General features: G+C 39.5%; 1 protein-coding gene across 9 annotated transcripts in view; it reads right to left on the bottom strand.

The window, feature by feature from the left end:
• ULK4 (unc-51 like kinase 4) overlaps positions 1–14,146 on the bottom strand; it is a 599,599-nt gene that overhangs the window by 399,582 nt on the left and 185,871 nt on the right. For all 9 annotated transcript variants that reach the window (XM_064589489.1, XM_064589509.1, XM_064589506.1 and 6 more), the window contains 3 exons: positions 5,472–5,605; positions 3,757–3,878; positions 3,550–3,606 (listed from right to left, as the gene is read on the bottom strand). In XM_064589489.1, the coding sequence (XP_064445559.1) occupies positions 3,550–3,606; positions 3,757–3,878; positions 5,472–5,605 (313 nt within the window). The remainder of the gene's footprint in view (positions 1–3,549; positions 3,607–3,756; positions 3,879–5,471; positions 5,606–14,146) is intronic.

The following is a 14,146-nucleotide window of genomic DNA, read 5'->3' as shown; positions in this document are numbered from 1 at the left end:
ACACTCTCTCTGTTGTATCTACTGCAACTGAAGTCAACACTTTAAAAATCCGCAGAAGGCAGGGAGTAGGTCTCTTTTCAAATAATTATCTCAATACCCAGGATAAGTAAAGATTTACTAATAATGGAAATTATAATTATACTTTTGTATAAAAATTTATCAGAATCATTTTAGCATTTCTTGTATTTGAAAATTAGAATTGTGAGGTCTTTTTTTTTTGTAGAAAACTGTAGCCACCACACTGCCATTATTGCACTTTTATAAACTAACGAGGCCAGGACTTCAGAAGAAAACCACAACAAAATCCTTTTCCTCAGCTCATTAATCAAGAGCATTTTCAAAAGGACGCAAGAAACACAGTGAACATTAGGTTAATACACATCATGAGTTCCTGAGCGTATTTCCTTAATGTCACTGCTTCCTATTTCCCAGCCCAATTCAATGGAGGCCCCACAGAACTATGGTATTCACCACAGGATTTCCCCATAGCACTTCCCCAGAGGCTCACACTATCCCTAGATACTTTTTTTTTTTTTAAACCGGAGAGAGAGGTGGGTATGATGACACACTGCTTCTGTTAATCAGAAGGGAAAATAGCAATTATCAGCTATGTAGTCCTCTTTTGCCTGGACCCTTTCAAAGCTTAATAATGGTTTAAAGGTGCCCCGCTAAAGTGTTTCCAAATACTCGCCTCTTTAAAACATAAGACGACGAAAACTTCATTTCAGTTGGGAAAAATATGTTTACAAAATGTTAATTCCTATACTCATGTGTCCATATGTAAGAAGTATCCCGAATTTTTCTACCAAAAAAATAAAAGAGGTCTATGGGTCAAATAGGCAAACCATGCCCGGTGCCAGCATGAGGAGTGAGACCAACAGGAAGCACACAATTCCACTGCCCCCTCCAGCCCGGCTCCTTCAGGACCCTTCTCACGAGTGGCCACCGCACCAGCCTGACTGCTGTCTCCATAACTGTGGAAGGCAGCTCAGCAGCTCCTGGAGAGCTGCTTTACAGGAAGCCCAAAAGCTCTGGACAGCAACTTGCTGCCACTGGATACAGCTACTAAAGATGAACCACACTGGAATACCTCAAATTAAGGCACATTAAGCTATTCTACCAGATATATTTCAAAAAATACGAAAAAGAGTATTTATCTCCAGATAGAACAATAAGGCTTTCAAAACACAGCACCAAATACATACACAAGAATGACCTGCCCCCTCAGGCCACCAGGACAGAAGGTGTCCTGTGCTCTGGACAGTTTCTACAGGACTGCTCTACAGAACACATACAGCTGTGCAGCCCCCTTCTCTCCTCACAACAAACCAAAACAAAACCAACAGACAAAACCTCTCAAATAAGTTCAGGAAACCCTTGCCAAAGCAAAATTTAAAAGAATTATTTCAGAGGCTTTAATATGATAATCTGTACTGTGAATTTCTATGAAGCTGGAGGATGTTGGATGAGTTGACTTCGCCTGGTGGCATCAGTAGGGCACTGTGACTTCAAAAACACCTTTGGCACCTTCTAGATAGATTATGAATCAATTCACAGAAGTAACAACCCTCAACAGTTCATAATATATGCATAAGAACTCTGTAGATAACTAAATCCAAGTCCTTCGTTTTAGTCAATACCTCTTTCCCTTTACTAGTTTTTCATCAAAGCCATCAACACTGAGTATAAGAACAATGAACACACACAGCTAAGGCAAATAACAGATGTGATGAGGAAAATAATGAAAAAATTCTGGGATTGGCCATGATCCAAACTAGGAAAACAGCCTGAAGAAAGCCCAAAGATCTTTTCCATTTTATTTGCCTAAACTCCCTCTACCTGAGTGGCATTATCTAAGGAAAAAAATTGCTAAAGATTTTCCAATATCCTAATTATCTCTCAACCAGGCAAGTTATTTTCCATTCCCTAAAAGGGTCTATATTAAGAAGACCCTACAGACTACCTCCCAACCCACAGAGTTCACCCATTCTTGTCCATAAAGACTTTTAGTTGAGACATTTGCTGGTTCCTTGAAAACTTAAACTGTACTCAGTTAATATAGGCAGAGAAAAGTACTCCACAGGAGAAAAAAAAAACAAGGGAACAAACAAGGACAATTATCTGCATCCCCAATAAACACTGTGCCAAAAGATTCCAAGATGGCTACAGGGAAAAACTACCATTTCCAGACAACAACAGTTCAATGCAGTGCGATTAGAGAATTCGGTCATGCCAAAATGCCAAAATGATACCTATATAGTACTTAAAAACAGATTAAAAAGCAAATTAAAGAAGGTAGCAAGTGAAAATTCTAATAATCTACAAATCCATGAATGCACAAAAACAAAATTACATACTCTGCAGAATTTGGGATTCAAGGCACTTAGGATGATAAAGATTTGAAATTAGGTACAAAAGGACCCTAATTGCATTGCTTGAACACACTTCTTAAAAAATCAGTGACCTCCACTCAACATTTGTACTTCAAAACTTCACATTTTACTCTATGATGAACCTTCTAGAAAACTATACTCTCACCTGTGGAGGACAGTCATTTTTTTTTGTATACCAAACTTACGATAACATGGAGATATTTACTACGTTTTAACTAGAAACCTCTATGTCCTTTTGAAAAATCTCAGTTGAGTGTTTGTTATTAATATCAAAGTAAGACTGGAGATGCCATGTGACAAATGTCCCAGCTTCCTCTTTATGTAGCTCCCCATTTTATCAACAATAGATATTATAACTATTCCAGGCTAGAAAAAAAGATAACAGAATTCATGAGCCACAACCTGAACAAAAAGACGATTTTTTGCAAGCAAAAATGAAGTGAAAGGACAATGATTTGCTTTTCATTTTTACTCATCTCCTCAAAATTAAAGAAAAAGTTAAATTGAGCTTAACTTAGAGAAATGCCACCATAAAAAGAGACACTGCATGTAACTGGACAACATAAGCTAAAGTAAATAATGAAGATAATATAGTCACAGCATTCCATTCTCACCAGGTTGATCATTTTAAATTTTTTCATGACGTTTAATACCAAAATCTATGAAAGTGTTTTCTGTGGACTTATTTACCCTACTTGGGCAGTATCTGAACAAAATACATCAGGAGAGAATGTATTTTTCTCCAAATGTCAAATTTTATTACAGTCAACAGATAAAAATATAAAAAGGTCACATTCCTAGAGACAAATAAATACCACAAAGATTTATTTTTTTTTTTTTTAAACGATAGTTCTTTTTTTTTTTTTTAAGATTTTATTTATTTATTTGACAGAGAAGGACACAGCGAGAGAGGGAACACAAACAGGGAGTGGGAGAGGGAGAAGCAGACTCCCTGCCGAGCAGAGAGCCCGATGCGGGACTCGATCCCAGGACTCCAGGATCATGACCTGAGCCGAAGGCAGTCGCTTAACCAACTGAGCCACCCAGGCGCCCGGCCACAAAGATTTTAATATTACTTCATTCTGACACCAAATTCCACAGACAGTAGAGACAGCCACATTTTTATTAGGAACGTGAAAAATTCAGTGTTACTCACAAGTATAGTTCCATAACTGAAAAGGAATTCTTCTGTTACAACTTGAGGTCGAAATACCTGTGTGATGAGAGTTTCCACAGATTAAATCCTGAAAGCCACGTATGAGAAAACAGAAAGAAAATGTTTTGTCTGAATTGATGTCTCTAAGATTCGGTTTACCAAGAAGGGAGTCACCTTTACATTATTGTTTTGCTAATAAGATAGTACCTGAGAAGTTACCAGGTGAAGCACTATAGGCATCAGGGGTAGACACATTTTCAGCTGCTTCGCTTGGACTGTTGATGGGTGCTTACGACCAGAAACATTGGCCAAGGCGTTAAGAATGTCACCTGCAAAGCACATCCCAGAGCACACACGACAGTTACAGACCACAAATACTTAGGGACCACTAGTCACTGCTTGAACACTCATGGGGCTGCTGCGGTAATTACTCTCCAAATAAAAGAAGTGGGTAGGGGCTGTGTTATTTTATTCAGAAATACTGAGATTATACTAGAAAGCGGTGGCCTCTGGGGACAGAATGGATATAAGCTTGATCTTTCGTCTAGCAATTTTAAATAGAGTTTATAGTAATGGTTTTCGATATGATTATTCTTCCTTTTTCTTTTCTTTCTTTCTTTTTTCTTTTTTTTTTTTTTATTTTTATTTTGGTCTTTTCCAAATTTTAACCACAAGCCCTTTTCACACTTCTGTAAACAGGAAAATGTTATTTAAAAAATTAAAAGTGAGTGGCTCAGTCGGTTAAGCATCCAACTCTCGATTTCAGCTCAGGTCTTGATCTCAGGGTCATGAGTTCAAGACCCACGTTGGGCTCCACGCCCAGCCTACTTAAAAAATATATAAGTGAACAGATTACAGATTGCAATTTTTAAATAATAGGATGGAAGAAAAAAAAGATCAATTCCTAAAACTTCCCATTAGATGATAAGTCCAGTCATAAATAAAACTTGTGCTGTGGACATCTGAATCTTAGCAGCACATCCTAAAACAAGATGAGTCTGGCACTAAGAAATTCAGCTACCAATTGACCAGACTGTAGTCTGCAGGTTGAAATTTTACAAAAGGTTACAATCCAAAAAGAAATTTGAAATGTTCTATTTTCAGTCATTAACAGGCAAAAAAACCCTCTGCAAGTATTAGTAAGGAGCAAAAAGATACTGTCAATCAGCCATGAAGATATTTTCATTATTCTGATTTAATACTCTAACATTCTAAGTATACTTTACCATAAGAGATTGGATCAAATTTAACATTTTAAACCTTTCTGGTTTATAGCTACACCTGCTGGAAAAGCATGGAAAGGGATTTAAACAAAATGTACGCATTCCTTAGATTATTTTAGTTTCTCCAAATAACAATGAAATAAGAGATTAGCTGGAATAGACATCTTTTACAAATCATTATTAGATATTTGTATTTAAATTTTCAAACTCAAGAAATTTCTGAACTTTGAACTTCAATATCAAAATTCTTTAATATCTAAATGCTAATACCCATGCATTTTTAAATTCTTTTAACAGTAAATAAATGTGTGGCTATAACCTGAAGGAAAATTTTTCTTCTTCAGAATTAGGCAGAGAAAAATCTTGGGAAAGTCACCTAAAATATAAAGCCTAAGTTCAATTTTAAGCTCTTAAGGTGCTTTCCTTGTGTTTATTTTCCAAAATTGCCCGTTCACCACAGATAACACCTCAGTGTGACCTTTAGCCTGCTCGTTGCCTCAGTCATATCACTGACGCAAAATAACTGTAAAAACAGATAAAGCAAATCTTGAATTGAAATCTTGAAACTACACAATCAAGAAAAGGTGTAACCGTGCTCGCCTGTGATAAGCAAGAGGCGAGAATAAAAGAGGCGAAGCCTAAAAGCCCAGGCACAGAAAGGCAATCAGCAAGGGGCGTATGGATGAGCTTCCAATTTACCCAGGATCCGTGGCAGTTCCTGCACGATATGACGGATGAGAAGGTCCAGGCATTTGGACAGGTATTCATTGCTGCTTTGCTGCTCCTTGCCTGGAGTGGTCTTTCTGCTGTCTCTCTCGATGTACATCACCAGTCTACATACAGGAAAGTGCAAAAGATTACCTCTCATGATAAAACAGTTGATAGCATCTGTCTGAAAATGCCGCCAAGGCAAGTGTTTCCAGGGGGCACAGTCCCAATCATGCTGACATTTGGATTTGTAGCAATTTGTCAGGCACAGTCTAGTTTTGCCTTAGAAAAATCTAAATGTTTATGCAGTAAGAAAATAAGGCAACTTTGAATGTATCTGCCAATGTATTACAAAATAATGCCCTGATTTCATTTGGCCTTGGCTCATGAAAAGAAACCACATTCTTTAGATGACAGATGAAAGGCAGAAAAAGGCATCTGGGCAGAAGAGTGCTCTTGGAGTTTCAAAGATTCAAAGTAGAACCACAAATTGTCTGCACTTCTGTTGGTCATCGGTACTAAACTTGCTTGGAACCTCAGGCAAGTCACATGAATTCCGGCTCCTTCAGTAAATTGTGTACATAAATCCAAAGAAAAAGTTTCATTTCAGCACTGGGCGATACAGATAGCAGACACTATATCAAAACATCTGGATTTCACATGTCCCTTTGTCCCCTAGTTTTATGATCTCTGCCCTTTAACGAACATATGACTTCTTTAACCCACTGACATTCAGTACATCAATCTCTGACCAACTGTGCCCAGCCCAGACCCAAGGAACATACTGACCATCACTCCAGATACTGAGAGTGTGGTTGAAAACTTTTAGGCTCACATTTCATCCCCTTTGCTGAACCCACCAGGCACCTTCCCAAATGCCCATTTCTCTTGATCCTTTTTTTTTTAAAGATTTTATTTATTTATTTGAGAGAGAGAGAATGAGAGAGAGAGCATGAGGGGGGAGGGTCAGAGGGAGAAGCAGACTCCCCACCGAGCAGGGAGCCCGATGTGGGACTCGATCCCGGGACTCCAGGATCATGACCCGAGCCAAAGGCAGTCGATTAACCAACTGAGCCACCCAGGCACCCTTCTCTTGATTCTTGAAAGGGCAGTGAGTTCACTGATTCCATCACATGAAAGCCCCTTTATATCTCCCATGCCATCATTCCTCATCATTCCTCTTCTCAGCTCCCTTGTTCTCACTCATATCACCCAACTTCTACTTCCCAGAGGGAACTTCGAACCAACTCCTACTGTCAGTGGGAAAGAGGTGGTTTTGTACATAACACAGATATACATAAAGTATACTGAAATCATAATGCTTAGCATTCATGTGGCTCTCTTCATAGATCTGGTCATGCTTTTTGCGGTTTTTGCTTACTATTACTTGGAGCTCTACATGAACACATGCGGACAACACCGAATCAAAAGTCTGTTTCCATCAGCCAGTTAGTATCCTTTGTTTGAGTCACTGATTACAGCACTGGCCACACTCTAACAAATACATGGCATTCGTCAAAATGCAGGGAAAATACTCATGAATCAGCAGAAATATATCAATACTACTTAAAGAATTCACAGGACAAAACTTCTTGATGATGAGTAAACCACAGAAATAAGACCCTGAGATTTCATGATAAGTGGAATCTAAGAGCTTCAGGAGATGTGATACAATGCGTGGGGGCCTGCTCTGCCAGCCAGCCTGGACTCCCAGAACATGCAGCACCACACACCATCATTATGGCCAGGAGCTTCTGAGACAAGAGCAGCAACTTCAAGAACCTCTTGATTAGTTGGCACTAGTCCCTCAGCCCAATCCAAGGAGCAGGACCTGAAAATACCAAGGACGGGGAAACTTAACCTTTTCTGCTCCCCAAGAGGGGTTGCCTGACATCTCCTTGCCCAGCCCCACCATCTGCCCAACGGCTTTTCCAAAGTGAAAGAATATGGCGTCTCCTTCAAGATGAGTATTTCAAACACACCTTCTAACCATAATCTGCTCTTGATCCTACTTGCCCGTTCTTTCACTGTGACCGTTCCTCAACTTCGGGAAACCTTCTTCTCCTAATTGAATCCATGACATTTTCTCCCAATCCATCATCCTTCTCTCTTCTTCACTTACTTCCTGATTCGATTATATCCCATCATCCATCATTTCGATGCCCTTTTGTCCCCTGTCTTTTCTTTGTGCCCATCTAGCCAAATGAACTCTTTGGCTAGGTCTGGTTTCTGGATGCCTGCAGAGAAGGCTGCTGCAGCTAAACTCCACCATAAATGCGTGGCACCAGTACTGAACGGCCCAGAGCAGTAGCAGCAATCTGACTGTCCTGGTCAATGTACGTCCAGTCTATTTCCAAATTTTTCTTCTCTTCAAACCCCCAAGGGTCTACCCTCTCATGAGACTGTGAGTGATTTTGCCTCCTGTTGTACAGAGAAAATAGAAAGCATCATGAAGGAACTCTCCTCCCTAATTCTCGACATGGACACCTACTGTGCATCCCATCCTAGCTGCCTTTCCTCCCATCACAACAGTGGACCTCTCTCTCCTTTGCTCTGTGCTTTAGATCTCATTCTCTCCCACCTTCTCAGAACCTTAAAACTGCCAATTACTCATTTTCCCTTTTATATATTTACTTCCTCCCACTTAACAAAATAATTTTCATGTTCTTCTAGCGACTTCTTCATTGCCTCTCTAGGCCCCTTCAAATCTCTTAAAAGAGAAATCTATACCTAGCACCTCCACAGTTCCTCCTACATGTTCCTCAACCCTCCCCAGTCTGACTCACGCTCATCACTCACTTGAAGGTCACTGACAATCTCCATGCCATCAAACCCAGCGGGCACCTGTCAGCAGCGTTCAGCACTGTTGCCACCTCTTCTTGCTCCTCTATATATCATGACACCATACATTCCTAGTTTTCTTCTCCAGTTTCTTTAGTTGGTCCTTCTCTGTGTCTTTTGTTGACTCATGCTCCTAAATGCTCAAGTTTATCAAGACTCAGTTCTAGATCCACTGCTCTTTTCTTACTACCATTTGACCCAGGTGATCTCATCCCCACCAATGATTTGACTTCCACTATGTACAGAGATGTTTTCCAATTACATAGCTGCAGCCCAAACCTGGTCTCTAAGCTACAGATCTACATATTCCACTGCTAATTTGACTTCTGTTTTTGTTTGTCTCAAAGCACTTCAAAATCTACATATCCCAGATAAACATGATTATCATCCCAACAAACCTGGTGGTCTTTCAGAATATAATGTCCCATTGTAAGGCATCACTCTCTACCCTATTAATACAGGCCAGAAACCTAAGAGTCATCCTTATCACCTCCCTTTCTCTTACTTCCCATACCATGTCAATCATTAAATGCTCCCCAAACCCTTACACTTTTCCACTCCCAATCAAGTGCAAGCTTCCATACTGCCTTCTCCCGGGCAACTACAACAGCCTCCTAGCTAGTGTATGTCTTTCTACTCTGTCATTTTCACCCTTACACACCATACATCTATGTGGATCTTGTCCATCAAGTTGCTCCTGTTCTTAAAACCTTTCAAGGGAATCCCACTGTCCTGAAGTTCTTAAAACTCCCTATCATGAACTTTAAGGCCTACAGTGTCTGGCCCCCAACTGCATCTCCAGCTTTGGCTTGCTTGCTTCCCTCCGGTTACACTGTTCTTCCAGCCCCTCTCACCTTCCCCAGCAATAAGGTATTGCCTCTCTGCCTACCTGGCTCTTCTCTTCTCTCCTAGCCAGTGAGATTTTATAATGTATTTTTATACATTTTATAATGTATTTTTATACATTTTATAATGTATTTTTGATTATCTGATAATGTTTGGCATCCCAGGAAATTTAAAAATACCGTAGGGCAAGAACTATATCTGATTTTCCTCACCACATCTTTCCACTTATGAGCACAGTTCCTGGCATGAAATAAGTGCCCGATAAATTTTAGCTGACTAGATACATATTGCTGTTGAAACTGCCCTAAGACTTTACCTAGTTCTCTGAAGCAATTCCTTGGTCCTTACCTTTCCCAAGGCCTTTTTCTTAATTCTACTGTTTGATGTATTTGGCATTATATTGCTGGGGAAGGAAGGAACGAACGAACGAACGAACGAACGAACGAAGGAAATTTTTAAGAAAAGCTTTTTCTAAGGAAGAGATACCATAAGTAAAATCAAAAGACAAATGAGGGGAAAATATTTCCCCATTTGGTTCTTCAAGGGATGAATGGTTAAAGAAAATGTGGTATACAAATACAGTGGAATATTATGCAGCATGAGAAAGAAGGAAATCCTGCCATTTGAGACAACATGGATGGATTTTGAGGGCACTGTGCTAAGTGAAATAAGCCAGACAGAGAAGACAAATACTTCATGGTAGCATTTCTATGTGGAATCTAAAAGGAAGGAAGGAAGGAAGGAAGGAAGGAAGGAAGGAAGGAAGGAAGGAAGGAAGGAAGGAAGGAGAAGAGAAGAGAAGAGAAAAAAAGAGAAAAAAGAAAAGAAAAGAAAAGTCAAACTCCTAGCAACTGAGAGTAAAAAAGTAATTGCTAGATGCTGGGGGTGGGGGGGGAATAAGGAGAGGTAAGTAAGACAGTACCAACTTTCTGCTATAAGAGCAATAAGGTCTAGAGGATTTAATGTAAAACATGGTGACTATAGTTGAGAACACTTTATTGTATAACTGAAACTTACTAAGAGAGTAGAACTTAAATAATCTCAAAAAAAAAAAAAAAGATAAATCTGTGACTGGTGAATGTATTAATTAGCTAGATGGGGGAGTCCTTTCTTTCACAATGTATCAAATCACCACAATCTACACTTTAAATATCTTACAATGTCAATTATACCTCAATAAAGCTGAATTTTTTTAAAAGACAAATTGGGAAATATTTCCAACTCAATCACAAAAGACTATTTTATATGTATATACACACACACATATATACATATACATATCTATGCCTACCAGATATCAATTAGAATAAAACAAAGAGGGGCGCCTGGGTGGCTCAGTCGGCTAAGCGACTGCCTTCGGCTCAGGTCATGATCTCAGGGTCCTGGGATCAAGCCCTGCATCGGGCTCCCCGCTCGGTGGGAAGCCTGCTCCTCCCTTTCCCACCCCCCCTGCTTGTGTTCCCTCTCTCGCTTTCTCTATCAAATAAATAAATAAAATTTTTAAAAAAAAGAATAAAACAAAGAAGCCAAGAGAAAATATGAAGGATAGGAAAAGGCAATATACAGAGAAGATAATATAAATGGCCCAAGCAAGAAGATGCTCCACTTTGCCCATAATAAGAAAAATGTACAGTTAGCCCTTGAACAACGTGGGAGTTAAGGGTGCTGAGCCCCTGGCATAGTTGAAAATCCACATATAACATTTGACACCCCCATCTGAAAAAACCTAACTACCAATATTGGAACCACAAGAGATCACTTTTTACTGTGATACGCAATTTCCTACAGAGATGAACTGCCGCTCAAGCACAGACTACTAGTGTCACATGTTTTAAGCAGATACTCGCAACACTTGAGCTCACTGCAACTGCACCAGGAAGTAGCTACAAAATTCTTACAGTGATACAGTATGTGCTACAGTGAGTTTTATGTAGCTATGATTTAATACTGCATCTTTACATTTGTTTATATCTCTCTCAACTACAAACGGCACCCTGCATAGTCTGTATGCTTGAGTTGTGATAAATTTTAACATCTTTTAAGATTTATCTACTTCTTTTAGAGAGAATGAGTGAATGCACATGAGCGGGGGTGGGGGGCACAGAGGGAGAGAGAAGGGGGAAGCAGACCCCCGCTGACCACACAGCCCTGTGCAGGGTTCAATCCCAAGACCCCAAGATCACAACCTGAGCCAAAACCAAGAGTCGGACACTTAACTGACTAAGCCATCCAGGCGCCCCAAATTTTAACTTTTTATAATAGATTTATATGTATTTAATAGCAGTAAATGATAAAGTAGACTAGTATCTACATATATTTTGTCCATTCATGACATACCCAACTTTTTCTTAATTTTTTTCAATATTTCTATGCTATATGCTTTGTCCGTAAGTTTTTTTCAAATTGTCACAAATCTCAAAAAAATTTTCCAAAGTGTTTATTGGAAAAATCTGCATATAAGTGGACCCATACAGCTCAAACCCATGTTGGTCAAGGGTCAACTGTATGTTAAAATAACGGTTTAGCCTTCAGATGGCCAAATGCAGAAAGTTTGGTAGCGAAGACTGCTATCAAGACTCTGGAGGATACCAACACCCTGGTACTGCTGGTGGAAGTAAAACTTGGTGTAAATCCCAGAGACAGTAGGTTGGCAGTATCTTCAAAATTTAAAAAATTCTAACAACTCTACCTCTAGGAAGAAACATATATACTTGTATACATGTGACGCATCCATATTTTTCTGCTTATAACAGTAAGATATTAAGGAGGAAAGTGTCCAGCAAAAGAGAGCTGGTTAAATAAAATATGGTCCAAAATATAAATAAATAAATAAATAAATAAATAAATAAATAAATAAATAAATAAATAAATAAGGTCCATCATTACACCGTAACTATCAAAAAAACAAACAAACAAGGAAGTTGTCTATATACTATACGGAAAGAACTGTGTATAAGAGACACTGTTAAGGGCGCCTGGGTGGCTCAGTTGGTTAAGCGACTGCCTTCGGCTCAGGTCATGATCCTGGAGTCCCGGGATCGAGTCCCGCATCGGGCTCCCTGCTCGGCGGGGAGCCTGCTTCTCCCTCTGACCCTCCCCCCTCTCATGTGCTCTCTGTCTCTCTCATTCTCTCTGTCTCAAATAAATAAAATCTTTAAAAAAAAAAAAAGTTAAAAAAAAAAAAGAGACACTGTTAAGTTAAACAGGCAAAGTTCAAAACAGTATTTTTGTGTATAAAGAGACAAATAGGATCTATACTCACGTTTGCTTGAATAAAAATTCTCTGGAAGGATACACAAGCCAAGAGCAACTAATAATAATGCTTAATTTTGCCTGATGGTGCTCTGGGGCTATGGAAGACAAGGTGGAATAGATTTCTCACTTTTGAGCTTTCTTTAGTTTGTGAACCAAGAATACAAGTTATCTAGTCAAAACATGGAGTAATATCATTGTCCTACAGAGTCCATTTTTTTAAGTCACAGGAATAAAAGGCACAGTATAGGGAATATAGCCACTGGTACTGTAAAAGCGTTGTATAGGGACAGATGGGAGCTACACTTGTGACTTGTGGTGGGCACAGGATAATGTAGAGTTACTGAATCACTATGTTGTACACCTGAAAGTAATATAACATCGTGTGTCAGCTATACTCAAAAAAAAAAAAAAAAAATTGTTTCAATGATGTAATGCTCAATAGCACAAGATACTCTACCAAATGATAAATGTTGAGTGCAGGCAAAAAGACTATCCCTCTCTGTAAGATCTATAGAGTTATACTTTCTCACAGTGCCAAGTGTCAGGGTGACTCTTTTTTTTTTTTTTTTTTAAGATTTTATTTATTTATTTGAGAGAGAGAATGAGATAGAGAGCATGAGAGGGGGGAGGGTCAGAGAGGCAGACTCCCTGCTGAGCAGGGAGCCCGACGTGGGACTCGATCCCGGGACTCCAGGATCATGACCTGAGCCGAAGGCAGTCGCTTAACCAACTGAGCCACCCAGGCGCCCCAGGGTGACTCTTAAAGAGTAAGCCAACAACAGTACCACAGCAGTACCCCAAAAGTTTATAATGGTCTGTGGCCGCATTAGGATTTCTAGATTTTTTTTTCTACTTTCCTTCGGCAGGCTCATTTCATCTAACAATACTAAGATGGAGCTGTCACCCAAACCTGTATATAATTCCCTGCAGCACTATCTAAAACTGTGATCCTGAACAAATTTCTTAAACTCTTAAAAGCTTCAGTTTTCTAATTATAAACAAGATAATAATGCCCACCTTGTAGGATACTGCTATGAGAATTCAATGAGCTAGTAGCCTGGGGTAGGATACACAGTCAACTCTCAAGAAATGGTAGCTAGTACTGCTAATTATTATTAATATTAATAATTATTATTACCCCTACCACCAAACTCAAGAAACTGCTTTCTTGAGTGTACAGGTCTTAAGAGAAAGATCCCAGAGGGCAAACTACTCCTCATCCTACTCTCTTACTCACAAATCATCATGGTCAAAAATCTCACCTCCAGCTTCCCCTGCATTTGGAGCCCTGCCTCAAGTGATTACAGTAAGAGGGAGTATGCTGTCTTTCAGTAGATGATGTGGAAATACAGGGCATTAAAACTTTACTACTCCTTTTGATGTAAGAAAAAATGTAAACATTTCCTGTTAGGAAATAAAATAGCTATCAGGTCAGTTTTGTTTTAAACAGACATGCAGAATGTACTGCCATTTATTTACCCAATCTTCTACTAAGAGACATTATGGCTGCACAGCTTTCGTTCTTACAGACCATTCTGCTGTGAACGCTGCTGCATATGTCTTCTGGGATACAGGGGCAAGAGTGGCTGAGGTACATATATAGGAACAGAACCACGAAAGTTCTACATCATGGTACTGCCCCACTGCTTCCCAAAGTGGCTGTCCCAATGTACTCCCAACAGCCAGGTAGGAGGTACCTCTGAGTTATAAGCTCATTGATGTCT

This window comes from Mirounga angustirostris, unplaced genomic scaffold (assembly GCF_029215605.1).
Source record: "Mirounga angustirostris isolate CCGP_5_RB_7025 unplaced genomic scaffold, mMirAng1.0.hap1 SCAF_1, whole genome shotgun sequence".
NCBI classification, from domain to species: domain Eukaryota; kingdom Metazoa; phylum Chordata; class Mammalia; order Carnivora; family Phocidae; genus Mirounga; species Mirounga angustirostris.
Note: the sequence above shows the minus strand (reverse complement) of the source record. Positions and strands in the feature narration are given on the sequence as shown.